General features: G+C 44.7%; 2 protein-coding genes across 9 annotated transcripts in view; one reads left to right on the top strand and one right to left on the bottom strand.

The window, feature by feature from the left end:
• On the top strand, positions 1 to 1,286 carry DUSP14 (dual specificity phosphatase 14). Its single transcript, XM_011990215.1, has one exon. It carries the CDS (start codon positions 65 to 67, stop codon positions 659 to 661), a length of 597 nt encoding a protein of 198 aa, XP_011845605.1. The 5' UTR covers positions 1 to 64; the 3' UTR covers positions 662 to 1,286.
• Positions 1,287 to 5,292: 4,006 nt separating this feature from the next.
• The window catches only part of SYNRG (synergin, gamma), a 92,595-nt gene continuing 76,910 nt past the window's right edge, over positions 5,293 to 20,977 (bottom strand). For 5 of the 8 annotated variants that reach the window (XM_011990206.1, XM_011990207.1, XM_011990209.1 and 2 more), the window contains 3 exons: positions 7,958 to 8,068; positions 7,599 to 7,634; positions 5,297 to 6,521 (listed from right to left, as the gene is read on the bottom strand). In XM_011990206.1, coding sequence (XP_011845596.1) covers positions 6,390 to 6,521; positions 7,599 to 7,634; positions 7,958 to 8,068 — 279 coding nt within the window. In that variant the 3' untranslated portion in view covers positions 5,297 to 6,389. Of the gene's footprint in view, positions 6,522 to 7,598; positions 7,635 to 7,957; positions 8,069 to 17,720; positions 17,791 to 20,977 lie in introns of all 8 variants that reach the window. The other 3 variants (XM_011990208.1, XM_011990212.1, XM_011990211.1) reach the window with 3 other exon arrangements.

The following is a 20,977-nucleotide window of genomic DNA, read 5'->3' as shown; positions in this document are numbered from 1 at the left end:
GTGGAGGAAAATCAAACACTCTGGTCTTGCCCCCAACGATGCAAGTGTGACTGCTGGCGTCTTCATGAGCTCCAGAGGTCACAGCACGCTACCAAGGACTCTCATGGCCCCTCGGATGATTTCCGAGGGAGACTTAGGAGGCATTGCTCAAATCACCTCCTCTCTATTCCTGGGCAGAGGCAGTGTGGCCTCCAATCGGCACCTCCTCCAGGCTCGTGGCATCACCTGCATTGTTAATGCTACCATTGAGATCCCTAATTTCAACTGGCCCCAATTTGAGTATGTTAAAGTGCCTCTGGCTGACATGCCGCACGCCCCCATTGGACTGTACTTTGACACCGTGGCTGACAAGATCCACAGTGTGAGCAGGAAGCACGGGGCCACCCTGGTGCACTGTGCTGCCGGGGTGAGCCGCTCAGCCACGCTCTGTATCGCCTACCTGATGAAATTCCACAACGTGTGCCTGCTGGAGGCGTACAACTGGGTGAAAGCCCGGCGACCTGTCATCAGGCCCAACGTAGGCTTCTGGAGGCAGCTGATAGACTACGAGCGCCAGCTCTTTGGGAAGTCGACAGTTAAAATGGTACAGACACCTTACGGCATAGTTCCCGACGTCTATGAGAAGGAGTCCCGACACCTGATGCCTTACTGGGGGATTTAGTGCCACCGAAGCCTGCGTCAGCAGCCCGAGTGGGACCGGTGTCTGCTCCCCGCCGTCTGCTCCCTCTCCACTGTCTTCTCAAATGGCTGACTTCTGGTTCTCCCTCAAGTGTTTTTTACACTGGGTGTTCAAATTTATTTTAAGAGAGAGGGAGGGAGGGGACATAAAGGGAATGCATACATTGCTAGTCACATTTTTAAAATTAACATTTTGGAATAGTGTTTATGAAAATCTTTAGCTTTTAATCATTTTTATCAATTTGAACAGTTTAATAAACTGTTTGGTTCTGCTCTCTTCTGAATCTCATGCCTTTGGCACCTTGGTAGGTGCAGGAGGAGCTCAGTGCAAAAATCACTTTGGGGCCTCATTAACCCTTTAGAGACAAGCTTCGCCCCAGGCTGCTGACCAGACAGATGCTTAGGGAAGGTTGATACCAGCTTCAGTCTCTACTGGATTAGCCCTACTCTTTCCTTTCCCCTCTATTATTTAGTGACTCTGTAAGTTAAATACACCCTTATTATTTAGCTGTTAAGTAATTATAATGAAATCTGCTGCAAAAACTCTTGGAATCCATGTGCCCAGGATTATATTAGCATTATTTTTAATAAATCTATATGCTTAACATTAGAATTTTTACTAATAATTTCAGGATATGTGTGTGTGTCGATGGAAAAAAAGGTGCTCTCCAGTAACTGCTAAAATATGGCTCTTATGACAGTTGTGAACACCACTTAAAATACACATCCCAGCAGCGTCCCGTCGGCACATCACATCCTGGTGGGTGGCAGACACACTGTCCCCAGTGCTGGGCGGTGGGAGATAGATAAGAGTGCACGCTCTGATCAGGGGTGCTGGTTTTGGTTTCCTCTTGGTTAGTGGAGCACCCCAAAGCAACATGTCCTCCATCAGAGAAACTGGTTTTCAATAAAAGGTGCCTCTGCTCAACTATTACTACCTACGAAAATGCCCTAAACCAAACCTCAGTATAAGCGATAAGCAAATAATAAAAAATGGCTGCCTTTAACTTTGGAAATGTCACCCAGGTCACTGCTCCTGATAAAATGGGCGGCACCGCTCATCAGGTACACGGTAGAAGGTGAATGAGCTCGCCTCTGTCCCACTCCTGGGACACAACTGGGCGAAAGCTTTCCACATGCCCCCAAATAACCACTGTCCTAGGGCGTGCCTGCCTTCTGGATGGAGGGCCTCCTGGGAGTCTGCCCATGCGATGGGAACCGGTCGCAGCCCTGCTTTTTGGCCTCATTTGTCAGGGACGTTGTAGCTTGCGCACCAGAGGAATCGTTTTCTAGATTTTTTGGGTCCGTTCTGGCAGGAAGCCATACATAGGCCAGTAGCTACATACTTAGACAAATATCCACAAAACATTTTACCTGGTTTGTGGCAATGGTTTTTTCCATCTAAGTTCTACCTTTTATTGCTTTATACCCCTGGCTGCCCACTGTTATAAACATGCATCATTATTCTCTAGAAAAATTAAAAGGAAAAAAATTAATAGTTTCTATGAGAAATCAGAGGAACCAACAAATGCTGTAAGATCAAAAACAAACAAACAAACAAATAATCCAGGGAGGCTCTGGCTGCTTTAGTATGAGGCTGAGCTTTCAGTCTGGAGTTTCTGAATAAGAGCCCCCAAATAACCATTGTCCTAGGGCGAGAAGACACCTGGTGACCGATGTTTTTCATAATTAATGAAAATCACCTGTAGAATTCCTGGCAAGCAGCACTGCGGGGCTGTGACTAAGAGTTCTTCGCACACAGGAAGCTGAACACCTTTGTAATCTTAAGTGCGTGGGCCCCTGTTCATCCTCGTGACTTGCATCTACGTGAAATCAACCCAACAAAGACAAGACCAAGAAAAGGTCTAGTAGCCTGACATTCTTCTACACTTGTATTTTGGTGAGGGAAGCTTAACAGTGGGTGATTTCAGAACAGACCTTGAAAATATTTTAAAGGTAAAGTTTTATAATATCTAAACGTATCAATTAGAGCAGTTGTTTATTAAAATACGAACAAGGGAAAAACCACACCATCTTTTAAAATTACAGGCCTGAATTCCACATCACACAGAAGGCAACGCATTTTGCTACGGACCACAGCATTCACTGGTTAATAACGCCACAGCTATAAAGTAATGAGATGTCCCACAAGAATACTTTTTTAACCACTTATATTCACATCAACATATAAATAATGGAATTAAGTAAAAACTTCATTATAATGCTATTTTGTTAGAAAAGTATTCGTAAAGTGGCATTTTTCCCCCCAAGAGCTGTTTCACTTAGGCTTTATTTCCTCGGCCTTGCAAGGGGCGGGCCTTTCAGTATTATTTGGTGCACACTCACCTGAAGAAATAAGTAATTTAAACTTAAAAAACACAGTCGACACACATCTTGCCCTGCATTCTGACATTTGCTGGAATGGTCTACAGCAGGCTACAGTGCTCCCTTCTGAATGGCAGATGACTGAAAATGTCAGTTTATGAACTGTTCACAAAGGCAGGCATTTGACCTCGAAGGTGTTCAGGGGAATTTTTGTAGTGGTCCCCAGTACAGGGCCAGCATCTCCTATTTCTGAAACATACAGCCCTATAATCTTTGCAAAGCTGAAGTACACATTAAACAGGCAAACAGAAGACACCTTTAAACAAATAAGACCCCCAAAACCCTTCAAATATGTGTATGTACACAAAATATTCAAATAATCAAAAATTCACAACCCCTATGAAATGCTAACTAGTAGCCACAGGAAAAATAAAGCATGGAAAATATCCTAATATATCCAACACCTCTTCTATCTCAAGCATGTCCAGACAAAAATGAAATTACACACTAAGCCATAAAAATTTTAAAGGCAAAACATCCCACCAAAAAAAGAAAAGTGCTATTAATCGCCATTCAAGCAGTGGGGTGAAGCGGGCTGACACAATACACAGTATGGAAATAAGTAACCTTGGTTACGGTTTCCAAGGACACAGGGCTCCTGGCTAACAGGAAGAGCTGAGGTGAAGCTGAATGCAGTGTTGAGTCATTATAATAAATGTTTATAAAGAAAAGCAGCGCAACGGTGTCCCACACTCCTTGGATCCCTATTGGTGGCATCTAATTAAACATTTCAAGTATTCAAGAGATATGAAAGGTAGTGAATACTTTTCATAGCAAAGGCTTTTTTTCTGTTGACGTCTGCTGAATTTTCCTGTGGCACCTCCCACGGAGTGACTAAGCCTATCGCTCTTGGTAAGGAAAGTGGGAATTATACTAAGGAATTGTATCTGAGGCATTCTGGAATTTCTCAGGAATAGAAACCAGCCCAGCTAACAAGCTTGCTTTTTAAAATGTCGATACTGGGCCACTGTGACATGATAGGCATCTACACAGCATTTCAAAAAAAATGTCTCAGCAACATTTCAAATTGGGAAACTTACTATTTTTTTTTTTTTTTAAGAGACACAGTCTCTCTCTTATCACCCAGGCTGTTGTAAAAAAGAAAGAAATTTTTAACAGTCACTGTCAGACTCCTGGACTCATGTGATCCTCCTGCCTCAGCCTCCCTAGTAGCTGGGACCACAAATGTCCACAGATGCACTCCACCATGCCTGGCTAATTATTTTTTGTATAATTAGCTGGGGTCTTGCCATCTTGCCCAGGGCTGGTCTCTAACTCCTGGGAAACATTCTTATTGCAAAGGTAGATTCTGCTGTCATGGTTCTGTTATGAAATTTAGGCCAGGCGCGGTGGCTCATGCATGTAATCCCAGTACTTTGGGAGGCTGAGGCAGGCGGATCACCTGAGGTTGGGAGTTCGAGCGTGACCAACATGGAGAAACCCTGTGTCTACTAAAAATACAAAATTAGCCGGGTGTGGTGGCGCATGTCTGTAATCCCAGCTACTCGTGGGGCTGAGGTAGGAGAATCGCTTGAACTCGGGAGGCAGAGGTTGCAGTGAGCTGAGATTGTGCTATTGCACTCCAGCCTGGGTAACAAGAGTGAAACTCCGTCTCAAAAAAAAAAAAGAAATTTTTAAGACCAATTAGAAGCCTGCTTGCATTCCAGCTCCATGTGGACCTGGTGCTGCCCAGGATGAAAGCACCGAGGCCTCAGGAAAAGCCTGCCACAAGCTGTCCCACCTGTGTTGTTAGAAACACCCCATTAGCCTTGTGGTGGGCAAAAGCCCCAAAGGTACCAATTCCGAGTGAGCTGTCTCAGTCAGGAACGGCCAGAGACGGTATCATCGGGAGCGAGTGAAAAGCCTTTCTCTCCTCGGTGCCTCTCTCTGCATTCGGGCGTGCAGAAGGTCAAGCAGGAGCCTCAGCAACAGCTGTTTAATGAAAATGTTCCACACCTTTCTTGGAGAACATGGAAAAGCTATAAGACGGACCAAGATAGAATTTGTTCTGAGAAGGGAAAATAAATTATGTAAAAGCAGCAATTATAGACAAGACTAACTTTGTCGGTTTAAAAATAAAAGTCTAGGTCGGAGGGCCTAAACCGCACAAAGTAAAGCACATGAGATTGAAAAATCTCTTCATAAAGCGCATAATCAACAATTCAGAGAGACGTGTGCCCTAGATTGGTACGTTCTTCCTAGGAATAACAGCTCTTAGCCACTTGAGTTTTTCCCCCTAATTTTATGCATTCAGATTAAATGGCAAAGAAAATTCCCTACTCCAGGAAGCACGAGTCTTTTCCATCTAAAACTCAGTACTATTTCTGGACAATTTTCTTCTAAGTCATGTATCTATCCCATAAATATACATCTTGATACTTTACACTAGGCCAAGAACTCCACATTTTCACCCTGAATTAATTTTCAGGTTTTTCTCACAGATACTGCGAAGTCAGGCAGTGTTGGTCCCTATGTAGTCATCTTTGGAAATGTGGAGAGCGGCCACTGCCAAGAGATTTCATTCCACTGCCTTTACAAATCTTGTCTGAGAAAACTCCACGGTCACAGTCTTTGCATGCGGCAAAACAGGTTTGCAGTGCAGGCTCCTGCAGGGAAGGATATTCTCCTGATACACAGGATCTGGGCCTGTGTGAAAATGAGCATTCTTCAGGACTGCAGGCATGTTTTGGGAAAAAGTCTTGAGCGTTGACAGCAATGAAGGGAAGGAGTAGAGAACTGGTTCAGTTGTGACAGCCAAGTGGGTAAAATCTGCCCTCACCTGCCTGCTACTGTCCAGGGCAGACGGGCAGAATCTTCTCCATAAAAAGCAGAACATCAGTTTAATCGTAATTTCCTCTTTTTATTCATTTCAGACATTAACAAACTAAATGCAAATAAATGCACTCTACTTCACAGGACAGTAAGTGTTCTGGGTAAAAACAAGCACTGGCTCCAAGCAGCTGCCCATTCTAGTCCCGCAACAGTAGTTTATTTTTCTTCAAAAATGTCAGTTCTTCACAGTTTCAATACTGCAGCAGCAAGTTCTTCCTTAGATCCAGAAAGCTGTGGTCTGTATTTTAGAAAACCTTAAGAAAAGTAGAGAGAAGTGAGCAAGCTTCTGGCGCCACGTGCCGCTTGAGTGGGACGATTTTACCTGAAGCCCCGCAGACTGGCCGTGGGGGTGACGGGGGCCCCGTCACTTGCGGTGTTCTTCATATCAATTCAGGGAAGTGAACTGTGCAGCACTCGCATTCTACTGATTGGTCCCTGTCACCCCGTGGGGTGTCACAGAAAAAAAAAGAGTCAGTGCTTCACAGAGGAGTTGTTCAGAGCAGGTCAGGCAGGACAAGGCCAGGAGGCTTTGGTTCGACACAGTTGATCCAGAAGTTGGCACAGCTGGCGTGATACTGGTGCCCTCCGTAGGCCAGCTTGAAACTGTCTGTTTCTGAGTTGAATGCCTGCCAGAAATAAACAGAGATGTGGGACAAGTCAGGCTTTTTCTGCATCTCAGAGCTTTTCAGAAACCAACATGTACATCTCTCCAGGTCACAGAGGCTGAGGCCAAAATGGCACACACAAAAGCTGAGTGGGTAGCTACAGGAATTTAAGAGAGAAGGTTTTTTACTGCTAATTAAAGCTATCAAATTGTTACCACTAAACCTAGTTTCGGGAGAAGGCGGCCAAATCTTCCATGGAAAAGGCAGACAGAGGTTATGGGGCGGAGCGGGGGAATCATAAGGGGAACTAAAGTAGCCGAGGGCTGTGGATAGCTTGGATCCCTCACTGTGCTGAAGGAAGCCCTCCTCCTAAGGCTAGCATCTGACTACGGCATGCAATCCTTTACACTTCTGCAAATGACCACAAGCCTATCATGACAAAAAATTGCAAGAGTTAGAGAACGAGAGAGTCAGAGAACGGCAGTTAACTCTTAGGGTCTAATGGCATTGGGAGCGAATAACTGAATCTACATCATCTAAAAGTCCAAACAGGTATAGAGTTAAAAAAAAAAATGCCTCGAAATGAATGGGCATTAAACACATAAGAATTATTTCCAGATGAGTAGGCTTATCGGTAAGCTACAGTCAGCCATGGAAAAGTAGTCCAAACCTCAGCCGCGTCCTGGGCTTAGTGTTCTAATGCACTGCATATAAACAAAACTCTGAAACCCAACTTGTGGCTTGTCTGTTAAAATATGGCTAAATGGCTACATCCTGAATAAGCTCTTTGATCTCCTTCTGTGTGTCACTACACCTTCCAGGCTTCCAGAAGTTGCTCGTTCTGTCACCCCATTCATCACAGAGAAAAATAACTGCAACACCAGAAGCCAATTATGAGAAACAAGCATGCAAATAAGACAGAAGTGGAGCCACACAGACACATTGGTAGACTCAATCAAACATTATGGGAACCAGACTGACTCAGTGAAGGATTCATGACTGGAACAGTTCAGGATGCAATGGATGGATTCATCCAATTTGCCCTCCACACTCAAAATTAAAATGGAGACGCTAAGATAAGGTGTAACTGGTTCATACTTTTTTAGGATGTTCTTCTGCAGGCTTCTCTTCTTTCTGAAATAACGTTGAAACCACAGGTCAACAACATTCCCAGAACAGGGCCTCTTGCCTCCAAACACATCCTTACAGGTTCACCCTTTCCTCCTGACCACCCCACTACGTACAGGGTGCTGCAGGCATGAGAGCCGCGTCCACTCCCTCCACAGCTCCCCCGCTGCCCTCACGAGGGGATGTGTCTGCTCCTATCATCAGCTTTTAGGACTTGAGAAAATCCCCACCTCTGGTCACAAACTTCGCAGTAAAGTGGGCCAGATGAGGTCATCCCGAGTCACGTTAGGGAAGCCCTCTGCCACCTGCAACGAGGCTGCGTGGCTTACCCGGCTCCTCGAGTCCACGTTCAAGAGGCACACTCCACAGGCAAGTTCCTGAGCATTTTTAATCCCAGGCCGTAGCATACAGGAGGAAAAATCCAGCGAGTTTTCATCTGGCTGTGAGGATGAGGATGACAAGACAAACGGGTAAGAAGTCCAGCAAGTCCACACGCTGTTCGCTTCACTCCCTCATTGCTCACCCCCAGTAGGTCTAGCGGCAACGTAAGTACTCTAGCACCACCCCTACAATAATTTAACTTCCCGAACATCCACTGGGAACCCGTCATGCTTCTAGGTACTAGGAAGGCCGGCACAAGTACAACACGTCCTCTGTCCTCTGAGAACTCGGTCTCGGGTGGGCGCCGGGGAGCCAGTGCCGTGCCATGAGTGCCAGGTGTGCTTACTTAGGGGAAGTCCTGAGTGCCAGGGCACAAGGGAGGGGCACTTAGCCCAACCCGAGGAGGACGGGGACTGAAGTCAGAGACTGCTTCCTAGAACTTTTTTTTTTTTTTTTTTTTTTTTGAGGCAGAGTCTCACTCTGTCGCCCAGGCTGGAGTGCAGTGGTGTGATCTCGGCTCACTGCAAGCTCCACCTCCCGGGTTCAAGCGATTCTCCTGCCTCAGCCTTCTGAGTAGCTGGGGTTACAGGCACGCCACCACGCCCGGTTAATTTTGTATTTTTAGTAGAGATAGGGCTTAACCATGTTGGTCAGGCTGGTCTTAAACTCCTGATTTCAGGTGATCCACCCGCCTCAGCCTCCCAAAGTGGTGGGACTACAGGCATGAGCCACCGTATCCGGCCTGCTTCCTAGAACTTAGAATCACCTTGGCTGAGTGTAGATGGGAGCTGCTAGGTGAAGGGGATGGGGTTGGGTGAGGTAGGGGAGGGAAGGATATTCTATGCAGAACAAGCAGCATAGGCAAAGGCCTCTGAGCTAAAGATGGGGTATGGGAAGGAATCTAGAGGGTGGGGGCAGAGCCCACGAAAGGAGGAGATGAAGCCACAGCATGAGGACTTCAAGGAAGATAAGGAGCATCCTGGAAGCCACTAGGGGTTCCAACTGGATCAGCACAGGCCCAGGTTCGTATTATTGACAGATCCCTCTCGCTAGTGTATAGGCAATGAACTGGGGGTGGCAATCCTCAAGGCGTGGGTCTCAGCCAGAAGCCTGCTGTAGCAGTCCTGGAGACAGATACCGATGGTCAGAATGAAGGCAGCAGCGGTGGGGAATGGGGAGAAACGGACACGGGAAAGAGCTGCCAAGGCAGGAGAATGAGCAGGCCTGGGTGACCTGCTGGATGGGAGAGGTTGGGGGACCCGGGCAGCTGAGGGGATTCACCATAATAAGACACGTGAAAGAAGGACCAGGTTTGAGGATGGAAGCTGAGGAGAAGAGTTCAGTTTGGTCCAAGCTGAGTTGGAGCCACCTGTGGGACAGCGAAGGCCACATGCTACATAAGCAGGTGGTTGGATAGACATACAGGCCTACTGCTTGCGGAGAGAACTGAAAGTCACCAGCTACAGACCATAAATAGAACAACAGCTAATAAGCCCTTACTTTGCCAAGCACTATACTAAGCTCCTCACATGCATTATCTAATTGACTACACACACACACACACACACACACACACACACACACACACACACAGAGAATGGTTAAAAGAGGAGGTCTCAATCTTGGAAAGCTGTCCAGTCACTCTGCTGCTCAGGCTGGAGTGCAGTGGCATGATCACAGCTCACCGCAGCCTTCACTTTCTGGGCTCAAGAGATCCTCCCACCTCAGTCTCTCAAATATCTGGGGCCACGTGTGCGTGCCACCACGCCCAGGTAATTTTTTGATTTTTTGTGAAGATGATATCTCCCTATGTTGCCCAGGCTGATCTTGAACTCCTGGGCTCAAGTGATCCTCCCAAAGTGGTGGGATTACAGGCATGAGCCCCTGCGCCTGGCCCCGCAGCACACTTTTATTTTTATTTATTTATTTTGAGACTCACTCTGTTGCCCAGGTTGGAGTGTGGTGGTGTCATCTTGGCTCACTGCAGCCTCTGCCTCCCAGGCTCAAGCAATCTTCCCGCCTCAGCCTCCCAAGTAGCTGGGACTACAAGTGTAACACCACCATACTCAGCTAACACATTTTTTTTTTTTTTTGAGATGGAGTCTTGCTCTGTAGCCCAGGCTGGAGTGCAGTGGCACAATCTCGGCTCACTATAACCTCCGCCTCCTGGGTTCACAAGGGATTCTTCTGCCTCAGCCTCCTGAGTAGCTGGGACTACAGGTGCCTGCCACCACACCTGGCAAATTTTTGTATTTTTAGTAGAGACGGGGTTTCAGCATTTTGGCCAGGCTGGTCTTGAACTCCTGACCTCGTGCTCTGCCCACCTTGGCCTCCCAAAGTGCTGGGATTACAGGTGTGAGGCACTGTGCCTGGCCACACACTTTTAAGTTTAATCTGCACTAATAACATTTTCTCTATCACTTTTTAGCACTGAGGAAATCCCTCAGTCCTGACCAAACAGGGACAGTTGGTTGCCCTGTGATAGACATAAATAACCCTGAAAGCTAGACAAATAGTAAAATTTAAGAACTAGAATGTTTTAAGTATTTATTACCACTATTTTTAATATAATGTATTTAACTGCAAGTTTATATCATTTGTGTTTGTTTTGTCTTGCTTTTGAGATAGAGTCTCACTCTGTCACCCAGGCTGGAGTGCAGAGACGTGCGTGATCATGGCTCACTGTAGACTCAAACTCTTGGGATCAAGCAATCCTTTTGCCTCAGCCTCCTGAGTGCTGGAAATACAGGTGTGTGCCACTACACCTGGCTACTTTTTATTTTTAGTAGAGATGAAGTCTCACTATGTTGCCCAGGCTGGTCTAGAACTTCTGGCCTCAAGCGATCCTCCCACCTCAGCCTCCTAAAGTGTTGGGATTACAGGCATGAGTCACTGCACCCAGTCTTCATTTAATTTTGAGTAATAACCATGTTTAACAACTGGCTCATAAAATTCCTGAACATTTAACAAACTCTTTCAAGCCAGTAAGAACTGGATCTAACACACTAGTGTGACAGAACGGAATCTTAGGTGGGAGCCTAGAAGTTGAGGAGTTCCTCTCATAGGGTTTATCCTCACTCTAATGCAGGAGGTGAGATCATCGGCTGTGTCTGAAATAGAAGTAGCCTTGCGAGCTTCAAGCAGCAAACTGGCGGTGTGATTCTCTCCACCAGCACACAGTGGGTCAAGGTGAGGGAGAAGGTGGATGGCTGCACTGATTCCGGTTGGGTTCTGTCTAATGAGCATGACTGAAGGGAGTGAGGAGGGATGCCTCATGCACTGTGGAGAGTAAGGAGGTGAGAAAAGAAGTGAAGACAGAAGAGGGTTGATAGGAACACAGTAAAAGAGACAATACCCTGTCTTGAGAACCAAAAACAGCAGCAGTGCCAGTGAAGAGTGAGACAACTGGAGGGTTGCCAATCCGGACTCAGGAAGTTCGATGTCTGGGTTCGAGACTGCACAGGCGCTGCACAGTGTTTGCTAACACAGCCCATTGTGATGATGCCAGTGGGTGGCTGAAGTGCAGGGGAAGCAAGGGTCCTGTGGTCCAGGCAGTCAAGCATCTGGGAGCCTGGCATGGAAGCTGGTTTGTCCTCATGGATACTGAGGTGACCCAGGATGATGGCAAATTCCTGTCAAAGTAACAGCTACATTTCCCATAGTTCTTCCAGTCTGAACCACTGGGGAGTTTCCACATCGTTTTTGAGCAACAAAGCCAAATTATATGATCCGTATTTTTCCTCACCAGGAAAAAAAAAAGGTTTCTCCTTATAAAAACGTATAGATTATGTATGATGTTCCCTGTTCCTTTCTAATTTGAAATAATAAACCATGAACTAGCTCCACAAACCTTTCTTAAACACATGTGAGCTAGATCCACTGAGATCACAGCAGGGGAAGGAAGAACACATGGTTTTCAAAGAAGAAAAGGGGAGGTGTATGTTTCAACTGTGTGCAAGAGGACTCTGGTATAGGTGATCAAAGTAAACTTACATGGCCTTAGCCATGTCATAGGATCTTTTTTCTTTTCTCTCTTGTCTTTTTTAGTGCAACCATGGTCACTGTGGTCAAATGCAGAAGAGGCTGGCACTGACACTTGTTTGTTCTGCAGTCAGTCATCTGTAAAAGGGTAACAATTTCACTTGCCCTAACACCTCTCTCCCATTTCTATATATCTCAGATGGACATAAAACATGCTCTGGAAGTGAAAACATAGTCTATATGCTTATCACAATTATTCACTTTGACGAACTCTTAGCAAGCTTTTTAAAGAGGTTAAAACATGGTATCACCTCTGTAACCCACATTATAGATAGTCATCATGTTACTGAATCAGGGCTATTTGATAAATCGTTAGAATCTGGGAAAACTCTAAATCCTGAAATCAATCCAATTAATAAAGCCCCTTAATATCTGTTTACCAAAGGCATAAAGACAGCAAATGAAAAGGTCATACTGTAATAGCCAATTAAAACCATAAGGCTCTGCATAAATGACCCTGTGATCAAATTACTCTTTCAGCTGACAAAATTAACTAAGTATACATGTATAAACAGGGTGTTTATTGTAGTATAATAGCAAGAGTTTGGCATCAGTCATATAAGGTAACAGTTTGGCTGTCTTCATATAAGATATGCCCTCTATAAGTCACCTTAAATTGATCGTCTCCTTATTTGGCAAGTATTTCATGCATTTAGTAAAGATTTAAAATACATATTTTATATATGGCCTACTGACACTGATAAGCGCCAGTGTCAGACTGAGATATAGAATCCTGAGTCTTTAGCCTACAATCAACTCCTACAATGGTGTCCAAGAAGATCCTTATTGAGGAAGAAGAGTTTGGTAGTAATTAGTGTTCTTCACCAATAATCTTTCTCCTTTTTATGGAATGGTAGGATGGGCCTTCCCTACCCCTTTTTCAATCAGGCATGGGCCTGTAGCTTGCCACAGTCAATAAACTAAGCAAAAGTCACATGTAGGCCGGGCGTGTGGTGGCTCACACCTGTAATCCCAGCACTTTGGGAGGCTGAGGTAGATGGATCACCTGAGGTCAGGAGTTCAAGACCAGCCTGGCCAACAGGGCAAAGCCCCGTCTCCACTAAAAATTAAAAAAAAATGCCGGGCATGGTGGCTCACACCTGTAATCTCAGCACTTTGGGAGGCTGAGGCGGGTGGATCACGAGATCAGGCGTTCGAGACCAGCCTGGCCAACATGGTGAAACCCCGTCTCTACTAAAAATACAAAAATTAGCCAGGTGTGGTGGTGCTTGCCTGTAATTCCAGCTATTCAGGAGGCTGAGGCAGGAGAATTGCTTGAACCCGGGAGGTGGAGGTTGCGGTGAGCCGAGATCATGCCACTGCACTCCAGCCTGGACAACAGAGCGAGACTCCGTCTCAAAAACAAAACAAAACAAAACAATTAGCTGGGCATGGTGGCGGCACCTGTAATCTCAGCTACTTGGGAGGCTGAGGCAGGAGAATTGCTTGAACCCGGGAGGTGGAGGTTGCGGTGAGCCGAGATCATGCCACTGCACTCCAGCCTGGACAACAGAGCGAGACTCCGTCTCAAAAACAAAACAAAACAAAACAATTAGCTGGGCATGGTGGCGGCACCTGTAATCTCAGCTACTTGGGAGGCTGAGGCAGGAGAATAGCTTGAACCCAAGAGGCAGAAGCTGCAGTGAGCTGAGACTGCACCACTGCACTCCAGTCTGGGCGACAGAGGAAGACGCCATCTCAAAAAAAAAAAAAAAAAGGAAAAAAGAAAAAAAAAAAGCGTCACCTCTGGGAGGAAGCCTTTAAGACCAATGTGCTATTTCTTATGTTCCCTTGACCCTCCATGGTGACCAGCTGTGTTCCACATGGTGGAGGCTCTGTCAACCTGGGTCCCTGGGTAAGGACATGGCACAGAGCCCCCCACCAACTTGAGATGGACATATAGCCTGAGCAAGAAATAAAGCTTTGCTTTTGCTAAGATGGAAGAAGCTGTTTGTTACTGAAGCATAACCTAGTCTAATTTGACTGATACAAAGGGTGATCTAGACACAGGTTCCATAGGCAATTATAAAGTTTTGGTATTTGCTTGGTTACAGATTTTGTATAATCTTTCCTATTGCTGCTGTCACAAAGTAGCATAAACTTAATGGCTTAAAACAACACAAATGTATCCTCTTACAGTTGTGGATTTCAGAAGTCTAAAATGGGTGAGCAGCACTGCATTCCTTCTGGGAGTTCTAGGGGAAAAATCTGTTTCCTTGCCTTTTCTAGCTTCTAGGGACGGCCTCTGCATTCCCTGGCTTGTGGTCCCATCCTCAAAGCCAGCAGGTAGCTTCTGTCACTCTCTTCTTCTCTCTACTTCTGTTATCACATCACTTTTTCTCACTCTTGCTCTCCTACCTTCCCCTTCTAAGGATCCCTGTGATGACATTGGGGCCACCTGGGCAAACCAGGATACCTTCCCCAATGAAACACCTTTAACTTAATCCTATTTGCAAAGGTAACATATTCACAAGTTCCAGGGACATGGGCGGCTTTGAGGGGCCATCATTCTGTCTACCACAGCTGCCTTCTGTCAACTGAGGACAGCCCTGCAGAGACACAGTAAAGATCCTGTGTCTAAAACATTGTGCAGACTGGCAAGATGACAAAAATGCCATCACCATTAAAAATAAACTGTTCTCGACGGGCGGATCACGAGGTCAGGAGATCGAGACCATCCTGGCTAACACAGTGAAACCCCGTCTCTACTAAAAAATACAAAAAACTAGCCGGGCGAGGTGGCGGGCGCCTGTAGTCCCAGCTACTTGGGAGGCTGAGGCAGGAGAATGGCGTGAACCCGGGAGGCGGAGCTTGCAGTGAGCTGAGATCCAGCCACTGCACTCCAGCCTGGGCAAGAGAGCCAGACTCTGCCTCAAAAAAATAAAATAAAATAAAAAATAAACTGTTCTCCTGATATGTCACAGCAATAGGAAATAAGTACTCTGAAATTCACAGGTCAATTTCACATTGAAAGGAAGTACATTTCACTGAGGTGAACAGTGGAATCAAAGAGCCTGTGTGATTGCCAATTGACTAAAATACAGGTGAATAACAACCTTTTCTCCTCTCTTAGATTTTATATGGCAAAAATCGATTAATTTTCCAGGACAGAATTCTCTGTTTGTTCCAACCCTACTGAACTTCAACCCACTTCACAAGATAAAACCTTAGATGACAAGTCACTTAGGGAGCCAACCTCAGTGCATCACATCTCACTAAACTAGGTGATTTTTACCTCTTGAGAAAGAAGCAGGTGTTCAGTCTGTGCCCGGAGAAGACATGCTTCTACCACAAGAGGGAGCCTTAGTCCAGGGATAAAGAGTACCAAAGAGAGAGCACAAAGCTTTGCCAGTACAGTCAGCCCTCGGTATCCATGGGTTCCACATCTATGGGTTCAACCAATCTCAGATCAAAAATGTTCGGAGGAAAAAATAGGAAAAAACAAAAATGATACAAATAAAGAGGTCCAATACAGTATAATAACTATTTACACAGCATTTACATTGTATTAGGTATTATAAGTAATTTAGAGATGATTTAAAACACACAGGAGGATGTGAATAGGTTATATGCAAATCCTATGTCATTTCTTATCAGGGACTTGAACGTCTGCAGATTTTTATATCCGGAAATGGGGGATGTCCTGGAACCAATTCTCTGCCATGGACAGGGGAATGACTGTGTCATTTCCAGCTTAAATAAACATCAAGGAGCCATAGTTTGGAGTTTAAGACTGTGCACCCTGCCTTCCTCAGGCCAAGCATGACTACTGTGATGCAGCACTACGTTCTGTGACTTTCACTGGAGAAGGTGAAGCAGCTGTCTTCCGACAGAAACAGCCTCACAGTCTTCATGGGAAAAAAGAAGTCATCTTCAGTAACTTAAAAGCTAGAAGTAACATAGAGTAGGAAGAAGAATGGATTCTGAAATGATACAGACTCAAATCGCAGACTTGTCAGTTTCAGTCAAGTTTCATCTTCTCAAAGCCCTAATTTCTTCATCTGTAAAAGTGATAATCATACTTCTAGAGTATAATCCAGTTGCTAGAGATGGCCTCTGCACTTCTTGGCTCGTGGTCCTATCTTCAAAGCAAGCAGGTAGCATCTGCCACTTTCCTCTTCTCTCTGCTTCTGTTGTCACATCACTTTCTCTCACTCTTCCCCTCCTACCTTCCCCTTATAAGGACTCATCATGTGATGACATGGGGTTACCAGGATTCAATTAGAATGAATGTAAAGCATATAGCACAAGGACTGGCAGGCCCTAGGTGCAAAATATCAATAAAAGGTAACCAGTAGTAGTAGTAGTAGTAGTAGTAGTAGTAGTAGTAATAGTAATTAATAGTAATAGTAATAGTAATAGTAGTATGGAATCAAAGGGCCTCACTGTGGCAATGTAGTTCATTAAGGAAGTCATTTAGCTGAAATGAAGCAATAGTGTTAAGCATTAAAAGCTTCCCATAAAACCTCAATCATGCCTCTTTCTAATAATGATTTCTCCGGTTTGAGCGTCTAATCCAGAGTCCTGGGAGTTTGTATAGTTTTGTTACAAATGATTTGAACTACACAGATGTTGGTTTATGTCATTTACATTTATGCAGGTATTTCTTATCAGTTCTGTTAGAGTAAAGGCTTCTTCATGACAAGTAACACCTTACACTATTTCTGTGGAATGTGTGCTATTCCTCATGCAGTGGGAAACTCAAGTTTTACAGACAGAGGACATACCTAGCAGTTATCAAGGGTACAATGACATGGTATAATCTGGGCAAAGAATGATTGTTGTTCTGCCACAGCTAACCTAGCGAAAAAAGCAATTATAAGGGGAAGCACATGGGTATTGAGAGAAATGAATACTCCGGTGTTCAGGTTCAATTTACAGTACATTCTTGTGTTGTCAAGTTGGAAGATTAATTCATCTCTATACCCTTACATAGTGTCTTAAAAAACAAAAGTTAGGTAAAACCACTCTTTAGCATCTAGACACTGACGCTAGAAAAGGATGCTCACAATGGGAGTCTGAGGGAAGGGCATAAACGTCCAGCCCTTTTCCGCATTTACCTCACATTTGTTTACACTAAAGGAGTTAGAGCCACGATATGTGAACAGGGCAAAGCTCCAGGTTAGATGGGCCCCAAACCCAATAGGCTTTGTTCAAAACAACAAAATCAAATTCCAAGGTCCCTTTAAAAAGGTCTGGAAAAAACTAATCCTCGGTATAAAAACAATCACACCAGGGATTATATCTGAGTAGGGTGACAGTTAACAAGGTGCATAAGAAAACCTCCGGATTCATGGAGTAGTCTATATCCTGATAGAGGCACGGGTTATATGCTTGAGAGTATGCATTTTTCAAAACTCATTGAGTGGTACAACCAAGATTTTCACATCTTATTGTGTGTGTATATATGTATATTTTTTATTTTACCAAAAAAGAAAAAAAAGAAAAGAAAAGGTGTGGAGGGGTGTTCAGAGTCTAGAAGGTGCAGCTGTAGCAAGCTTGTAGCCACAGGAGCTTGGGAAGAGGCACAAAAATGAAACTGGCTTGCACTTCACCTGGCGAGAGGAGCTATCTCAAGAGGTAAACACACAGCAGCAACCCAGGAATCTCCCCACTTATCCTTTCCCCCAAATTCACGAGCTTGGCAAGTACACCTGGTCTTTGTGATACCTTTTCTTCCAAGAGCTCATGGCAAGGAGAGAGACGCTTTATGATCACAGTCATCTTTTCCCAGCAGCAACAGGAGAGAAGAGATGGGTGGCTGATTTGGGGGTTTGTATAGAAATCTAGTTTTCAAGTGTTAACTGCAATAAGAACTGATTGCCACCCAAACAAAGAACCTTAAAATCTAAATGTAAAGAAGGAGGCTTTTAAGTTACTCTACAGTCCTGGTATATATATGCAAGGGCAACGTGCAGAAAAGAACTCGACTGTTTATAACAAGTTGCTGCCAGAAAAGACTCCTGGTGTTTGAACTCATTAACCTTGATGCTAAAATCAACCCATTCCCCCCACAAAAACTTAAGTACCTCTCTGGTTTTACCCACCCAACCTGCCCATCTCAAGGTGGCCACAAAGAACAGAGGTTGAGAAAGTTGACTTCTGACTGTCAGAATAAAGCCAGGCCTCGCCAGTATCTCTGTGCTTCAGTTTCTTCATCTGTAAAAGGGAAGAATAAAAGTATCTACTGCTATGATGATATCCAGGCTCAACCTGCTCCATATTAGGACAAGGTCAGGAAGCAGCAGGTTGGGTGAATTAGGAAGGACACAGACACATACTGATCTCCAAGTTCACAACTGGTGACACATCCTTCTCTACCCCACAACTTCACAGGCACCCTCGGCACACATCACTAGCCAATCAATTTCATTAGTAGCTGGAGCTCAGGAAGTAAAAGCAGAGTTTAATGCATTTCTCTGATCCAGAGGATAATGAAGTGAATTCCAGAAGCTCAAAGAAAATTGGAGGACTGCAGCAAACACATGCCTTTTCTCCCAAGTTCCTTGGATTAGTTATCATAACAGTTAACCAATCCATTAAGGATAGAACTGGAAGACTCTCATTCAGACCCCAAGAATTCTGCCTCTCTGAATGTAAATACAGAAACAGAGGTTAGGTAGTAAACTACCCCCATTCCTTCTCCCCAGCTTCTGTTCGCAGTATTCTGATTCAGTTGCCTTTTAGGGGTGGTGATGTGTGGTACTATAGTCCTCCTTAGTCAGGTGGACTGTCAGGAGAGAAGATGTCTGGTAGCTTGGGCATGATTCTCCTCTGCTTCAGGAGAGGATGAAGGCAGGGTAAAGATGTCAGGTTGCCATGCAGATTTACTGCAATTAAAGTCCCTAAAGTAGTCTGGGTGTGGTGGCTCACACCTGTAATCCCAGCCCTTTGGCAGGTTGAGGTGGGAAGCCTGCTTGAGGTCAAGAGTTTGAGACCAGCCTGGGCAACACAGCGAGGCCCTGTCCCTACCAAGCCAGGCATGGTGGTGCATGCCTGTGGTCCCAGCTATGGGAGGTTGAGATGCAAGGATCACTTGAGCCTGGGAGTTCAAGGCTGTAGTGAGCCATGACTGTGCCACTGCACTCCAGCCTGGGTGACAGTGTGAGACCCTGTCTCTAAACAATAAATAAATAGGTAAATAAATAAAATTCAGTTTTAAGAACTTGATAACCTGTCATTACAATGGAAAGGAGAAGTGGGCAAGGGTAACAAGGGGCATCTACAGGGAGGGTTTCTGCAAGTGAATGAAGGATAATGATACATTTCTCCTACTAGAGTAAAAACACTTATTTTTCCACTATAAATGCAACAAATGCTATCGAAAGAAAGTTGAAAAAATGAAAAAACTAAAAGAATATTGAAAAATCCAGTGTTCTGGCTGGACACAGTGGCTCATGCCTGTAATCCCAGCACTTTGGGAGGCCGAGGTGAATGGATTCCTTGAGCCCAAGGAGTTTGAGACCAGCCTGAGCAACATGGCAAAACCCTGTCTTTACAAAAACTACAAAAATATTAGCTGGGCTTGGTGGTGTGCACCTGTGGTCCCAGCCATTCAGGAGGCTGAGGTGGGAGAATTGCTTCAGCCCAGGAGGTCAAGGCTGCTGTGAGCTGTGATCACACCACTGTACTCCAGAATGGGTGACAGAGGGAGACCCTGTCTAAAAAAGAAAGAAAAAAAAAGTCCAGTGTCTCATTACCCAAACACATCCCTAATATCATTTTGGCAGATTTCCTTCAAGCCCTGTAGTAACAGTTCTGTGTCATTCAAACTTCGTGTTCCTTTACAAAATGGCTGCATAAGATCCTGGCGTAAAGATTCACCACAATTTACTTAACTAGTCCTCTAGATTTGGACTTTCAGGTTGTCTCTAATTTTTCATGTTTACAAAGAACAACTCTGTGCACTTAACTTGCTTCTTTCTGTGAATTCATATTTAGAATCGCTGCCTTAGGACATTTTCTCAGAAGTGGAATTACTGAGTCAGCTACTCTGAATGAATATTAATTCCTTTAATTCATTCAGCTTTTACTGGGTGTTCACTGAATGTTTACATAGTGCCTGGCACTGTGCTCAGATAAAGAAGAAAAGATGAAAAACGCAGTCTTGATCTCTGTCTTCAAGAAGTTCACAGCCAGGAGGAGAGCATGATGCCAAACTTCTCCTTCCATAGGTGACTACACCCTACAGTATATAGTCCACATTTTACCACATCAACACTATTAGTATTCAAACAAATAGATCACACAAAAATTGGGCTTAATTAGTAGGCAGGCCAGGCGTGATGGCTCACGCTTGTAATGCCTCTAGCACTTTGGGAGGCAGAGGTGAGTGGATTACATGAGGCCACGAGTTCGAGACCAGCCTGGCCAACACGGTGAAACCCTGTCTTTACTAAAAATACAAAAACTAGCTGGGCATGGTGGCAGGCGCCTGTAATCCCAGCTACTTGGGAGGCTGAGGCACGAGAATTGCTTGAACTCGGGAGGTGGAGGTTGCAGTGAGCCGAGATCGCGCCACTGTACTCCAGCCTGGGCAAGAGAGTGAGAGCTGTCTCAAAAAATAAAAGTAAAAAAAAAGAAGTAGGTAAAAAATGTAACCTTGTTTTAATTTGAGTTAATGTTTACTGATTAACTGTACCTCCCCTTTTACAAATCACTTCACATTTTTGCTCATACGTTACTGAGATGTTGGTATATTTTTCGTTGATTTGTATGCTTCCTTTACAGAGCAAAGACACGAGCCTGCCATCAGTATGCACTGCTACACCTCCTAGTTTACAATTTAATCTATTTTTTCCACACTTAAAATGACTTCCTCTCATACTCTGGAATTATGCCATTTGGCCTATATTGAGAGATGTAATAAGAAACTACTCAATGAAACCTGTTGCTTTATTTACTGAAAGGATTTTTCTTTTTTTTTT

This window comes from Mandrillus leucophaeus, unplaced genomic scaffold, assembly GCF_000951045.1.
Source record: "Mandrillus leucophaeus isolate KB7577 unplaced genomic scaffold, Mleu.le_1.0 Scaffold374, whole genome shotgun sequence".
Lineage (NCBI taxonomy): Eukaryota > Metazoa > Chordata > Mammalia > Primates > Cercopithecidae > Mandrillus > Mandrillus leucophaeus.
This window is presented reverse-complemented; position numbering and strand designations above follow the sequence as displayed.